At 34.0% G+C, this 16,075-nt stretch overlaps 1 protein-coding gene across 7 annotated transcripts in view; it reads right to left on the bottom strand.

The window, feature by feature from the left end:
- LOC150092876 (single-stranded DNA-binding protein 3-like) overlaps positions 1-12,138 on the bottom strand; it is an 846,537-nt gene extending 834,399 nt beyond the window's left edge. For 5 of the 7 annotated variants that reach the window (XR_016550498.1, XM_090414347.1, XM_090414349.1 and 2 more), the window contains exons 1-3: positions 11,953-12,138; positions 10,981-11,272; positions 10,425-10,497 (exon numbers count right to left, since the gene is read on the bottom strand). Coding sequence is in view for 6 of the 7 variants with exons in the window: in XM_090414347.1 (XP_090270473.1) it covers positions 10,425-10,497; positions 10,981-11,036 (129 nt within the window). In the remaining variant the exon portion in view is untranslated. Of the gene's footprint in view, positions 1-9,918; positions 10,198-10,424; positions 10,498-10,980; positions 11,273-11,952 lie in introns of those variants that run through there. The other 2 variants (XM_090414348.1, XM_090414351.1) reach the window with 2 other exon arrangements.
- Between the last annotated feature and the right edge of the window lie 3,937 nt (positions 12,139-16,075).

The raw sequence follows: 16,075 nt of genomic DNA, 5'->3' as shown, positions 1-16,075 counted from the left end.
ATACCTGCCATAGAATACAGTGGAAGAAATCCAGGATAATACACCGTAGCAAATACAGATATGAAAGGCTTTTCATAGAATCAGCTTCAGCCCTAAGAAACGATCCAAACTCAACAAAATTTGGCTGCATGAGACTTCCTCAAATTTGTGAAACCTACATAAGAAGACCTTCAGCCCAATCGCCCAAGAATACCAACATTGCCTGCTAGAGGGCACCATCATGACTTTAGGAGAAATAATAGCTTCATACTTCTTCCTCACTTATTGTTTTGTTGTGCCTGCATGCACGTGTCTTGTACTTAAGTTCTTGAAAATGGCAACGTGACGTTGCCGAAATATATTAAAATTTATTTTAATGTATATCCTAGTACATTGTAATTTCCTTAAATAATGTAGTGAAAATGCATAACCAACATCTAAGCCTTTCCACAAGAAATACCTGTTAATGTGCGTTGAAATAAATGACAAATCCACAAACGTGTGTGGATGGAGCTCCATTTTAGTTCAAAACTACAAAGAAAAGGAACTCTGCACAGGAGCTCATATGCAGAAGTCATATTTTTCATACACAAGTAATAAAAAGGTGCAATGACCATATTATTAAAATTCTCTGGATTAGAGACAGAAACAAAGTTGTTACCGGCACACACATATAAACGCACCTGGCTATGAATTAAATTAAACTTGCCAAGAAATTATATTGGGGTGCTTAAGGGTCAAAGCTGTATAACTGAGGGGAGATCTCCACACAGCCTTTAAAGGAATGCAGAGAACTGACCAGGGCTTCTGACCTAATGTCCAATCCTCACCTTCTCGTGGTGCACCCTGTTGGGTATCTACCTGGATACTGAACAAACGAGGATGGGCTGGCAATTTGGGATTTAGCCGACCAAATTGTATTCTTATTGGTTAAACCAAAATATTGAATGATGGTACAACATGACAAAATTTCATGCCGGCTGGGGCGTCGCCCGGTTAAACAATGCCCCGTTGTTTTCGCCAGGGAACCAGGGCAAACAGCGAAAAGTCAGCTACTGGAACAAATCTGAAAACAAACCCCAACTCAACATCACCAGAGTTAAAGATCGGTACTATCAACGTAAGAAGCCTGAATGGCAAAGAAACGGAGCTAGCTGAGGAATTAGATAAGTACCAGATCGACATAATAGGGGTGACTGAAACAGAAAAGACCAAAACTGGTGAGATCTTTCTGAGCAATAAATACAAAATGTTATATTCAGGCAATGACAATCAAGGAAAAGAAGGAGTAGCCATAGTATTCAACACAAAATACGAGGCTAATCTTCTTGAATGGCAGTCAGTCTCAAGTAGAGTAATGTGGGCAAATATGAGAATGGGGAACTGGACAATGAGACTTATTTGTGCCTATGGTCCACAGAAGGTTCTACTAAGGTAGAAGTGGAGGAATTTTTTGAGGCTTTAGAAAAAGCAACTGACACAATGAAAAAGGAAAAGTTGGTCCTTGTTGGGGATCTAAATAGTAGAGTAGGAAATAATTGTGAGACATACAAAAATATTTTGGGAAAATTTGGAGAAAAGAGCAAAGCTAATAATAATGGCAAATATCTGTTGGATTTCTGCTCAGGACATGGACTGGTTATTACTAACACCATGTTCCAACATAAAAATGTGCACAAATTCACATGGAGAGAAGAGGCTAGGAATAAGAAAAGTCTCATTGACTATGTTATTGTTGGTAGTGATGTTTTCTCCCTGGTGCAGGACACCAGAGTGTACAGAGGATTTGAAATTGGAAGTGATCACTATTTAGTCTTGAGCAGGATAAAATTGAATTTCATATTGAAAAGAATAACATGTAAGAAAGTTTTAAAGCAAATAAAAGTTGAGTAGCTCTCAGATGTGAACTGTAGACTAAAATACAGAAATATTATTGAAAAGAAAATGAAAGAGTTTGAGAACAGCAATCAAACCTTGGAGATTCAGTGGCAAACTCTGAAGGAAACATTGATTGATTCTGCCAGAGAGGCAAGTGGTGAGGTTGTGTGCAAGGATAAAAAAAATCAGAACTCCCTGGTGGACACAGGAAGTTAAAGAGGCAGTGAAGGAAAAGAAGAAAGCATATCAAAAGTTCCTGGCAAATAAGTCAGCTTTTACTCTTACAGAATACAGAGACAAATGTAAGAAAGCTAAACAGTGTGTAAAACTAGCTAAACAAAAGTCATGGGAGGACTTTGGCGAGAATATAGAAAATAAATATCAAGAAGGTGGCAAAATATTCTGGAGGTTGTTGAAGAAGATTAGGAATGGAGGAAAGAGTGCTGTAAAAGGAATTAGAGATGATAAAGGTGAAATGAAAACAGGAGAAAAAGATATCCTTGAAGTATGGAGTAATTACTTTGAAAAACTGCTAAATGAAACAAGCAGTGATGACAGCACAGTGATAGAAAACACTGACCAGGCATGCAGTCAGGAATACATATCCATACTTGAAGTAGAAAAAGCCATCAAAGGCTTGAAATGCGGAAAGGCAGCAGGAGTAGATGATATTCGACCAGAAATGCTGAAGTATGGTGGTATAAGAGTCTTACAGTGGCTGCACTGCATAGTTCAGAAAGCCTGGACAGAGGGATTAATTCCCGATGATTGGAGTAGAGCTCTCATAGTACCCATATATAAAAAGGGAAATAAAACTGAATGTGAGAATTACAGAGGTATTTCCCTACTGAGTGTTCCTGGCAAGATCTATGCAAGTATACTTGAGAAACGGTTGAGAAGAATTGTGGAAGAAAAGCTTGGTGAAGAACAAGCTGGATTCAGGCCAAATAGAGACTGTCAGGATCAGATCTTCACTTTATCACAAATAGTCGAGAAAGCATGGGAATATAACAAAGATCTGTATTTAAGTTTTGTCGATTTGGAAAAGGCATACGACAAGGTGCCAAGAGAGAAGCTATTCAATACGCTGCAGTTATATGGTGTCAATAGGGCATTATATCAAGCAATACTTAGTGATGATTTGAGTTGTGAGTCAGCAGTTAGAATTGAAGGAAGTACAGGAAGATGGTTTAATGTTAAATCTGGTGTGAGACAAGGATGTACATTATCCCCTCTGTTATTCATTATCTATATGGATCACATTATGAAGGAATGTGGTATTAAACCTGATATCAAAAGTGGAGATGTTAATGTCAGCTCTTTGCTTTATGCAGATGATGTTATACTTCTAAAGAAATCCGCTACAAGTCTGCAAGATTCTCTGACTAAATTGAATAGCTGTTGTAATAGATATGGTATGAAGGTCAGCAATAAAAAGACAAAGACAATGAAAATAGGCAGAATCATTGAAAATGTCAACTGTGTTGTGAATGGAGAACCTGTGGAACAAGTAAAACATTTCAGCTACTTAGGCACAATTTTTACTGAAGATGGTAAACTAAATATAGAAATAGACAACAGAATCAGCAAAGCTGGTATCGTGGGAAGTCAATTGAATAAATTCATATGGAATAAGAAAGAAATTAGCTGTATACAAGACTGTGTTCAAACCAATTTTAACTTATGGATCTGAGAGCTGGGTCAGAAGTAAAACACTTGACCAAAGACTAGAGACCGCAGATATGAGAGTCCTGAGAAAGATTAGAGGCATGAACAGATGGCATCAATTACAATATCATATTAAAAATGAGGATATTAGGAAAGAACTTGACATTGTCAGCATCCAGGAATGCGTTAGCAGAGCTAATCTCAGATGGTATGGTCACTTAAATAGAATGGGAGAGGAAAGATTAGCAAAACAAGTGTTCTCTGCCAGGTTGGCAGGAAAACGACCCAGAGGAAGACCAAGATATAGGTGGATTGTTTAAATAAGTTTAAAAAATTACAAAAAATATGTAAATGATAAAAAAGAGAAAAATCCTTAGCCCACCCACAGTGCAAATGCACTAAAAGTTTACTAATACCTCATGAGTGGGAACAACATAAAAGAAGTCTCATAGATCTGAAAGAGGGTGAAATGACGAACTTGATTTTTGAATAGATGAAGGTTACAAGTCTTTCAGGAAGAAAGAGCGAGGGAGACTGTTCCAAAGAATAGCAGTGGATGGAATAAATGAGATGGCAAAGAAGTTATGGCAAGCTTGGAGCAGACAGTAAAAGAGTGATAACCATTAGCTATCCATGTTCTTGATGTTTTGTAGGAAAGCAGAAGAATGATAGCAGACCATTCAGCAGAGCAATGTCAAAGAAAGTATCTACAAATTAGGCATTACAGAGAAACTGCATGTCTATTACAGACAGATGATTTGTGAGAGTCAGATCATCAATTAATCAATCATACTGCCCTATTCTGGATAAGGTAACCCAAATGCATGAGCAGTATTCCATGGTTAGGTAAATTTGGAATTTGTACAGGGTTAGCAGTAGTATAAGTGAGAAATTTCTTTCGACAGTTGCAGAAAATACAGCTGAAGTCTGTTTAAGCCAGGAAGGCTGTAGGTGTAGGTCAGACCAAGAAGGGAAACTATGTTTGGATAGGCAGTTATCAAAAGTAAGGGAAAGGGACACAAGATCTTTCTTCACAAGCTTTTCCTCACCCTATTGAAATATAATAAGGAGGTTCGAATTTAGGACACCAACAGATTGAGGTTTCTAATACTTGTGCACTGCAAAGTTTCAAATAAAAAGGAATGGAGTTAATCACATCAGTAAAAAAGGTACAAATAGAATTTTAATACAAATTAAATTTTCTTCTCATCTGTAATAAATTTCATAATTCACTTTTATGCCTAACTGCAAGCTCATGAATATAAACAAAAACATGAGGATCAAACAAAAATATATATATTTCATTTAAAATATTCTCAAATTTTACAATGAATCATAATGCCAACTAGCATGAGAAAGCAAGTTATTTTCTAAAGTGATAAAATATTTTTGTAAGAATTAAACAATTTTTGCTACATCTCAGTAATGAAGGAGAAATTTATAAACAACCTGAAAATTTAAGTCTCTTCCACCCCCCAACCAGTGGCTGAAAACGAGATGTGAAGGCACTAACCTGAAAGGTTAGTTCCTTTCTAACTTCCGATCCACAATTCTCCTCCCACGTAATCTGTTGTATGTCAAGACTCCAATATTAATCAGATCTTAAATTTTTGCCTAAGGCACGTGTTACTGTATCAATCAATCTAGGTCTTCCTATGGGTCATTTTCCTGTCAGCCTGGCAAAGAGCACTTGCTCTCTTTCCTCTCCCATTGAATTATTTAAGTGACCATAGCTTCTGAGATTAGCTCTGCTAATACATTCCTTAATGGTAACGATGTCAAGATCTTTCCTAATATCCTCATTTGTAATACTACCATTTATGCTCTATTCACTCCACTAAAATTTCTCAGAATCTCTGTGGGCTGCAGTTTGTGATGGAGTGTTTTATTTCTAATCCAGCTCTCAGATCAATAAGTTAAAATTGGTTTGAGCACCATGTCATATACAGCTAATTTAGAGTTTTGATTCATCTCGCTTTCATTCCAAATAAATTTATTCAGCTGATTTCCTACCATATCAGCTTCACAAATTCTGTTGTCTATTTCAAATTTTTTTTGCATTATACATTAAAAGTTGTGTCTAAATAGGAGAAATTTGATTCTTTAAAGATACTTGTGACATTAGGATTATATAAAATATATACACATTAACACAAGAATATTATTTAATTTGCCAAATATTTCAGTCTGAATATTACAGACCATCTTCAGTGGCTACATAGGATAGTTTTAAAAAACAAGGTGGAATACGAACAATTGATCATTCACAAATAGAACGAGCCACGTGATGTCATATCGCTAAGAGTATACATTTTTTGTTTTTTTTTTAATCAGAGTCATGATTAAATTAAAGATATTAATTCAGAAATTCATGTAATAATCTTAAATAACATTAGACTAATATAGGAATTTAAAAAATAAAAAATTAAAGTGTTATTCTGATTAAACTTTCCCAAATTTTTGATACATATATACAGTCATTACGATTCAAGTTAGGACAGCGAAGGCCTCTCCACACTTTCTTTAAATAAACGTTCAAATTTATAGCGTCATCTGTGTAGGAGGAGTCTTGGACCAAAGGATGTTGTGGCTTGTTTCTATTGCGTGCTGAGCTAATTCAGATTTCTCGGGTTTGTTGTGTTGAATGGATGATTGATGCTCTTGAGTTCTTTTTTCTATAGAGCATCCAGTTTGTCCAAAGTAGGAAAGATTACAGTTACACGGAATTCTATTTGTGAATGATCAATTGTTCGTATTCCACCTTGTTTTTTAATACTATTCCTATGTAGCCACTGAAGATGGTCTGTAATATTCAGACTGAAATATTTGGCAAATTAAATAATATTCTTGTGTTAACCTGTATATATTTCATAACAGGAGAAATGTTTTACTTGTTCTATTGGTTGTCCACTGAGAATATAGTTGATATTTTCAATGTTTCTGCCTATTTTCGCTGTCTTTTTATTGCTGATTTTTCATACCAAAATTTATTACAGCAGTTATTCAATTTAGTTGGGAAATCTTGCACGCTTTTATTGGATTGATTTAGAAGTTTATTCCTCATGGGCAAAGCAAAATAAAATTCAAATCACATGAATTTATTGAACTATAGGAAGGTAAACAGCTACAGGTTCTATAATGAGCTTATAATATTTGGGCAATAACTAACAGAATATAAAAAAGGTACTCTTAGCAATGCGCATGGTCATATGTGGTGCCCCTCGATGAGTCTCTGACTCCCTGGAGTCAGAGATTCATCGAGGAGATCTAAATAAGAGTGACTAGAATATTAGATTGCAATTGTTAAAAAAAAAAAAAAAAAAAAAAAATCACTATGTAATATTAAGTTAGGTTCAGAATTATATAAATATGCAGGAATAAGGTTTAAAGAAAGACTTAGTATCTTTAAATAAAAATCTCTTCAACAAGTAACCTATCAATAAAATGGAAAAAAAGCAATACTGATCCCTATTTTTAGAAAAAAAGATATTAAAGATTATCCTAAAAATTAGAGAGGTATAAGTATTCTAAATTCCTGTAATAAAATATATAGTATATTAAATAAACTAATACAGTATTCAGAAGGCTTTATTTTAGAAGTACAAAATGGATTTAGAAAAGGGCAATCTTGTATAGTCCTGGCGTTTCGCCTAAAATTAATAATAAAGAAAAGAAAACAATTCAGAAACATTACATTTATTGACATTGAAGATGCATTTCATTAAATTAAAAGATGTATTTTATTTAACATATTAAAACAAAGACAAATACCAAATAATATTCTAAAAGCTATCATAAATATATATGAAAACAATCAAATACAAATAACATTAAATTATGAACTATCATATCTGAGAGAGATAAAACAAGGAGTCGACAGGGATGTCCCCTTTCAAGAACTATTTTTAATATTTAAAACTTTCTACTCTAATTCTCTAAAGATTACCAATACTCTAACTTAAACAGTCTCCTTTTTGCTGATAATGAAATAATTACAAATTCTGAAGTTTAAAATATCTTTCTGTAAGTTAAATGAAATAGTCAAAAAGATCACGCAATTATAATATCAACAGGGGAAAAAAAAACATAAAAAATTGATGGCCATTAAAGGACAAGATCCAATTAGAACTAAAATAGTAATAGATAAGATTTTAGAACAGGTGAGTTCATTTAACTACCAACAAGGATGTATGATTACATATGAAAATGAAAAAAAAAGATATAAAACTAAAAACTGCAAAATATTTAAAAATAGCAGGTGTAAATCAATTTATATTTAAACTTAACCTAGTTAAAAAAAATAAGTAAATAAAAAAAACTAGATTAAAAGTATACAATATATTAGTCCTATTGTATGGAAGTGAAATCTGCAAAAAAAAACAAAAAAGACAAAGATTAATAATAACAGGCTGAAATGGAGTTATGAGAAAGACTGCAAATAATAGTCTAGCTGTAATAGTCTTCAATGTGATGCAAAAATACAATCTGACCTATGGTGAGCAAAGTTAGAAGAACATATCATTTTGTTTTAAGTCCAACAATTATAAATAAGATTGTCAACAAGTTAACATGTGCTTTAAGATACAGAACAAACATCTAACCTTATAAGAGGGTGCGCGAGAGAGTGGGGGGAGCTTCCTGGTGTAAAATAAAAAAAATAATTTTAGTACATGCCATAAAAATGTAGCATAGACATAATACGCTGCATGCTGAACTTTTATGAGAAGCATATTTGGTGGATCAACATATGTTTCGTTAATTAAAACAAATCTGATCTACTCAATCACAAAAGAAATTACGAAAGAAACCAGGAATCAAGTAATAGAAAAAATTAAAAAAATATATAAACATAAATGGATGGAACATGTTGAAAGAATGAAAACAAAGATTACCAAAACAAGCCTTAATAACAAACCATCAGAAAAAAGAAAATTAGGCCATCCTCGAAAGAAATTCAACTTCCAAGGCCAGAACAGGCCACTGTAGGCCTAAATCCTTGAAAAGCATGATAACAATGTAATAGTCTAGGTTAAAAGAGAAAATGAAGGAGTTATCAAAATTAGTTTTATGCCATAACTTCTTCCCCCTCAAAATTCTCCATTTATTTTCATTTTGAGTACCTGTTTATAACTCAAAATAGCTCCCCCCGATACACATGTCACCACTGACTGAATGAGCAGACTTTTTTCCATTGGTTTGCAGGAAATGTAATTAACAACTTGCAAATATGTGAAGCACTGATGAATGTCAAAAGATAAAAAACAGATCAGGATTGTAATTGCATGAATTATTATTACCATAATGTTTTAATAAACAATTGCAAGAGTAGTAGAATGCGGTCTAATAACTAGCTGTTCTCCCAGAAACTCAGATTTTTTGTCCTTCAAAATAAAAAAAAAAAAAACCAGCCCTGTGAACACATTTCAACACATAAAATACTTACCCTTAAAAGGCTGAAGTAAAGAAATGACATGCCAGCTGCATTAAATTGTCCAAAGCCCCTAAAATCAGAGGACTCAACCCATCTTGGACAGATGAGAAATGGATTGGAAGGCATTCTAGGATTAAACCACATTATATAATATATGATGTGGCAGATAAAAATCAATGTTTCTTATCTCTGGAACAAATGGAATAAACAGATAGACAATAAAACATTATACAATGCACCTGATCCAAACAAAAGAAGAAAAATTTAATTTTAACATTTAATAGTAGCTTTTAGAACTCTAAAAGAAATCCAAATATTTTTAATGTCTGAATATGAAATAATTTTCTATCTGAATTTAATTTTTTCTTGAGCCTAAAACATGAGTTATTAGAAATCACTTATTTAGCAAAGTTACTAAATTTCTATGCAGCATAATTATATAAGCTATAATTAAGGCAAAAAAAAAAAAAGGATTTCCTACTTTTGATTCATCTCGCATTCAACCGTATTCATTTCCACCCCAATTTGTTCAGCAACAAAACAGACTTCTGTATGGATAATATCCTCAAATTGTTTAGAGACTCCATTAAAGTTTAAATCTACTCTATAATTACAAGATTCGTTTCTGTCCTATTCAACTATTTCTCTGGTTGTTCACCTGAAATGACACTTCACCAAACCTATTCAAATAGACAACAGATGCCATGCACTACAATTTTTTCTTTTATTTCTGCTACTTATGTCCTACAGAAAAAATATTTTTGCTGTATTCAACTCTCAGAGACCATCACTGGTTTACTAATTGCTCATAGCAGTAATAGTCTTCAATGTGATGCAAAAATACAATCTGACCTATGGTGAGCAAAGTTAGAAGAACATATCATTTTGTTTTAAGTCTAAAAATTATAAATAAGATTGTCAACAAGTTAACATGTGCTTTAAGATACAGAACAAACATTAACCTTATAAGGGGGTGCGCGAGAGAGTGGGGGGAGCTTCCTGGTGTAAAATAAAAAAATAATTTCAGTACATGCCCTAAAATACAGCATAGACATAATACGCTGCACGCTGAACTTTTATGAGAAGCATATTTGGTGGATCAACGTATGTTTCGTTAATTAAAACAAATATAATTTCATAATTAATACAATGGAACACTTTTCATTAAGGCATAAACAACCGCCAGAACTTAATTATTGCTATTATTCCAAATCTCGAAAATATCATTTTATTAAAGTACACATTATCTTAATATCGCAAACACTATGTTCAACTAATTTAACACTTCACATGAGAAATAAATAAATAAAACTCAAACAGTACAACACAACCACGTTCAACTATAAGCAATTCGAATCAACGGAGAAGCCAGCCAGTATCCAGACATAACAAGGTGATCACCAATGAATTTCTCAATCGCTCCAAACACACGTCCCGAAATAATTATATCATAATGAAAATTATTTACCTCGGAAAGAAATGTCTGTGCTGCTTTCTGTGCTCCAACGTGTAATAGGTATTCATAGACATACAGCGCTAACCTGGAAAACAAAAAAAGTTTCTAAATCATTTCATATAGCACACATCTCTCATCCTATAAAACACCCCTTACATGAATCATGGAACGTTCCAGGCCATATGCCTTTCGAACTGGGGCAAGTATACTTCCTCACTGGAGGAAACTAGCTACTGACAGCAAGATTATATATACACACACACATATATATACACACGCATGCATACATACCGTAGGTATGTTGCATATTATATTCTTCAAAATCAAAATTAAACATATGCAATTTCCTACTATTATCGTCAAGGAGTAATAGTTTTATGATAGCAAACACATTCATAGAGCGCGCCACGAGAGTGGACCACTACTAACCGGTCCATGCGGTCTCACAAAAAAATTTTACGTACTTGGAAAGCTTGAAACAAATATCATAAGGACAGAAGAATGTTACATTTAAAATCATACAAGCTATAAGCATGAAATGCACAATATAGAAAACCAATTTGCTTACTTTTCCCTTGCCTGGGCATCGGAGGGTACTGTGGAGCCTTTCCCTTTAGCGTACATGCTGTGAAGTTGAACTGTCACGCACCTGTCAAGACATTCAGGACCACACCGACCTTGTTACCATAGAAACATTAATTGATCTGTCACGGGCAGCAATGTGATTGGACTCAGCCCTCTCGATGCAGCAGTTCCTCTTCAGGATCTGTGCTGACGTCACAACCTAATATAAAAACATCCGTCAGCCATTGGATGTTCTCGGAGATGCGTAAAACGTTCTGTTTTCCTCCCGCTAATTACTAAATGGAAAAAGTTTTATGAAACTTTTCTTTTTGTTAATGAACATATGTCCTGAATAAATTTATACTACTAAAAAGCAATAAGTGATTTATAACTTGTGATAAGCAACAAAAGCGAAATAATGATTTATTGTGTTAATAAAACAGAAAATATATGTCTAGAGGGAGTATATACAATTGATAGAATGGCGGATAAACGGAAGAATCGGAAAACGGCCAGCTGCATCGGTTAGGAACTTCGCGGAGGTGTTTTGATTGTCGGTGTTTGGCAGTAGTTCAATTTAAATAATATATATTTCGAAACTTCCTGGGTAAAGTGCATGGAAAGATAACAATACAAAATAAGAGGACGGCGAGTACACTAAAGTAAAATTACCAGTTAGTAAGTTAATTAATGAAATCCATAATAAATCAAACAAATTTTCTTGTACTGTATGTATTAATTATTTATTCAAGTAAATTTGTTCCACTTTACTTATAAAATAAGTATATGAATATGCAACTATTAATATTTCATTTAAAATCATTATATATTCTACATAAACCTAATCATTATTAAACAGCACACTAAGCTAAATTTCCATTCTATCAAGTGCACATCCTCCTGACGGTCACTTATAATAGTCTCGTTGCGAAAACGTCATATCCGGCGGTTAAATGCTTGGTAGTGTACTACTCACTGATCAAAGGTAAACCACTATGTTGGGAACCTTGGAATGGGAAAGTTATTTACATCCTTGCAAAAGAATTTCAGCAGATTTAAAGAACACTGAATGGCTATTGACTCCTAAAAACAATGCAGGCTAGGATATTTATTAAGTTATCATTAAACGTTGGAATTAACACTAACGATCATCACTAGCGCACCAGTAGCTCACTCAGCATAGCTGCAACTCGTACCTCCCGCTTTCACCGATAACGTGAGGGGCTCGGTGTTGTGGATAAGCTCATTCATATAAGTGGGGAGAAACTGAGAGATGGGCGAAAACAAAAGCCAGGCGACATATATATATATAGAGAGAGAGAGGGATAAGATAAGTTGTGGTTTATATCATTATGTTATGGAAAAAAACATACATATAAGCAATTTTTTATATTATTCTTTTACTTCACTTGTATACGAATATTGATTTGAGTTTGTTAAGTAATATACTTAAAATATTCCTAAAAGAATGCAGATTTTGATCGAATTTATTTTTTGAATCAATTATAATGCATATGTCGTAAAATATTTATACATTTATTATTATTTATCGAACTGATTCATTCAATGACAGAAACCAAAGAAATTTACTGTGGTTTCAGTTTTTTTATTTATTTTTAATATGTCGAGAAATTAACGTGATTTCATGGAAAATCGTCGTTTCATAGTGGTTTTTTTTTTCTTTTCCGGATTCATTACAAAGCATGGATAATAAGCCATGTGACACTATAGGCGTCGAATAATAATTATTTCAATTGTTTTTTTTGAATGAGAATTCATTAAAATTTCATTAATTATAATGTAAGGAACAACTGTGAATTTTCACCATCGTTGGAAATGATTTTATTTTTCATATTGCAAATTTTTATTATTATAATTATGGGGTAACTTTGGAGTTAGTAGCGATATGAGGCAGGCGCCACCGCAGCAGAACTCTCCAATCCACCCCTCGTTCTTGCACAAATATCGATCAGCCCAACTCTTCGAAAGGACACAGAGATCCTGGCGGAAGCAATGCCACATCCACGTGGTCGTATGCTGATTGCCTCTGGCTGCTGTTGGTTACCACAAACAGTCATGCGCTGAAATCTGTTTCTGTGAGCAAAAGAGAGAGAGAGAGAGGGGAGAATTATAGTTGCTCAGAAGAGCAGAGAGTTAGATCAGGAAAAACATCGTTTCAGAAACTGCCTCAAGTATTATATTATAAGTAGAGAAAATATAATACATGAGCAAAGTTGATTTTTTTAAAGTTTACGAAGGTGTCGTAGGAAAATATTATTTGTCGAGTAATTAGTTCGTAGCATTCAGTACGTTTTGTAAAATGCATGAAATAGATTCGTGTACTCCTTCGGTATACGCATATTATTATTATTATTATGTAACACCTCCCGGGAATCCAAAGACTCATCGAGGGAGAGCGTGCCAACAGCATCGAACGATTCACTCCTAACCACTAACCGCGCTCAAACTTGCTTAACCTTTTTCGTGAGCCATTAGTAGCAGAGGCGCTACCAATCGACCAACCTTTATACGCAAGTTATTCTGCTGGACAATTAAATGTATTCACATTGGTATTTATAACAGAAAGGAATGTCTCAACATTTGTAATTTGAAAGACCAGGATTCGAATCCCGTAGAAGTGAAGTGGATTGAGCTAGGAGAATAAAAAATCCTTTAAAAAATAACTTTTTTTTTTTTTTTTTTACTTTGAGATGTTTCCCAAGTTAAAACAATCCGAGTGACAGTGACGAGGCAATTAATAAACATAATATGTGTATGGCTATCTGTTAGACATAATGCATATACATAGCCCTCCATAATTCCTAACAGCAATAACACATAGAACAGAAATATTTCTAATTGGATTAATTCCATAACACATTTTGGAATAAGGTGTATTCCTTTCAAGTTTGCAATGCTTGTCTTCTACTAAAAACCGCTCTATATATATAATAAAGATTTAAAAATCGGTTTTATGAATTGCAGATATTGTTACTGAACTGGGATTTAACGGTTTTGGCAGTGGCGGACGTAATTGATAACTTGTCCAGGATATTGCCAGGTTTGAAATAGTGCCACCACGGTAGTTATGGTATAAGTCCACTCATTATTCAAGACGCATTAATAAACTGAGTTGGTATGATGATTTTTTTTTTTTTTATGATTATCCACCTTAGTGATGTTAAGTTTAGAGAACTAATAGGTTTATTTTCTTCATGTTTTATCGAAAATTTCGACTTGTGGCTATTATTATTGAACTTATTGGTATAGCTTTAGTGATTCCATCCAGTAAATAGCGTATCGTCGCCATAAAAGGGAACTGTGAAAGATACTGAATGCAGATGCTCTTCCAAAAATTAGAGAATTTTTGTACCTGTAATATATTATCCAAAATGCGATAAAACAAATCTCTTCAAAAATAAATCCTTTAATGTCTTTTCATTCATCAAAAGGAGTAGTGATACTGTTTTATACAAACTTTTGTAAATCGTTAAACAGCTGTCTTCACCTGTCAATATCATCAAGATTGAAAGTATTCCAATAGAATGCACACAACGTTGAATATTGACAGGAGGCAATGTTTCCTAATTTGATTTCATTTGTGTGTACTGGTTTGTGTTTTACAGTAGATTTTGCTAAATTTTAACATTATCACCCTGGATATGTTTTTAAAAAAATTATTATCAAATATAATAAAAATGGGATGTTGGGAAGCTGCTGCTCGTATTTTAACAGGCTTAAAGAAAAGCAGAGTAATCATGCCAATTGTCCATGGAAATACTTCCAGTAAAGACAGAGCTAAAACAGTACATCTGCAAGATAGTGGGTAAATTAAATCATTGAGAGGGGAGGGGTGGACAGTTCTAGGGAAGTTTTAGGTGAACTACTTCCATGCTTTATTATTATTATTATTACGTGACACCTCCAGGAAGTCCACAGACTCAACAGGGGATGGCACCTACTCTACAACTGTCTCTACCAGCTACGACAAACCGCAACTACACCAACGCCATCTACCACAAACCACCAGTATTTTCACAGAGAATCACAAACATCCATGCCCACAGCGGGATTCGAACCCGCAGTGGTTAGCGTATTCGCTAACCACTCTGCCAACCAGGCCTTTTGTTGCTCTCATACTGACATGGTATGAAAACATTATTTGTGGACAGAATTAACAGCACTGTCTTTACAATCTTCTTGTCTGGCAACCTGCGCCACATTAATCTAATATTCAACCTCATCATCATGCTTGTCAAGTTTAGGTCTAGAGTGGCCTATTCTGGCCTTCTAAGGCTGGAACAGAACTTCTAAGGCCTTAAGAGATTCTCTTAAGAGGATGTCCTGGTTTTCTTTTTCCTATCAGTTTGTAATTAAGGCTTGTTTTGATAATCTTTCTGTTTTCATTCTTTCGACGTGTTCCATCCGTGATTCCGGGTTTAATTCTTTCATAATCTCTTCATTTCTTTTGTGATCGAATAGAGTATACTTTGGGGTTTTTCTCATAAACTTCATTTCTGCTGTTATTGATATTTCTTTGTCTTTTTGTTTTATTGTCCAGATTTCACTTCCATATAATAGGACTGGTAGGGCTAATGTATTGGATACTTTTAGTCTAGTTTGTTTTCGAACGAGGTTAGGTTTAAATATAGAGCTAATTATACCTGTTATTTTTAAATATTTCGCAATTTTTAGGTTTAATTTTGCTCAATATTCAACCTATTCAAAGAAAAGTTTAAAAATCAATATTCGTTTCATCGCTCTCCCTGCCCGTTATTTTATTTTGAAAATAATGAACAAAACCATAATTCTTGTATGGTATGAAAACATCATTTGTGGACAGAATTAACATTATTGTCTTTATAATCTTCTTGTCTGGCAACCTGCCCTACAGTAATCTAGTATTCAACCTCATCATCACCATGCCTGTCAAGGATTGGCCTAAATCCTTGAGTGCATTCTAGGCAAACCAGAATGTACAGGCCAATAAAACCGTTTAAAACCACCTTACCGGCCATTGTGGATCAAATACGCATCCTCAAAAGCTTCGTATCCATCACAAATTTCAATGTAATATCAATGGTATTAAAATTTTAATA

The sequence above is a fragment of the Typopeltis vanoorti genome, chromosome 25 (genome assembly GCF_054136105.1).
Source record: "Typopeltis vanoorti isolate ZY-2024b chromosome 25, IOZ_Tvanoo_1.0, whole genome shotgun sequence".
NCBI lineage: Eukaryota > Metazoa > Arthropoda > Arachnida > Uropygi > Thelyphonidae > Typopeltis > Typopeltis vanoorti.
This window is presented reverse-complemented; position numbering and strand designations above follow the sequence as displayed.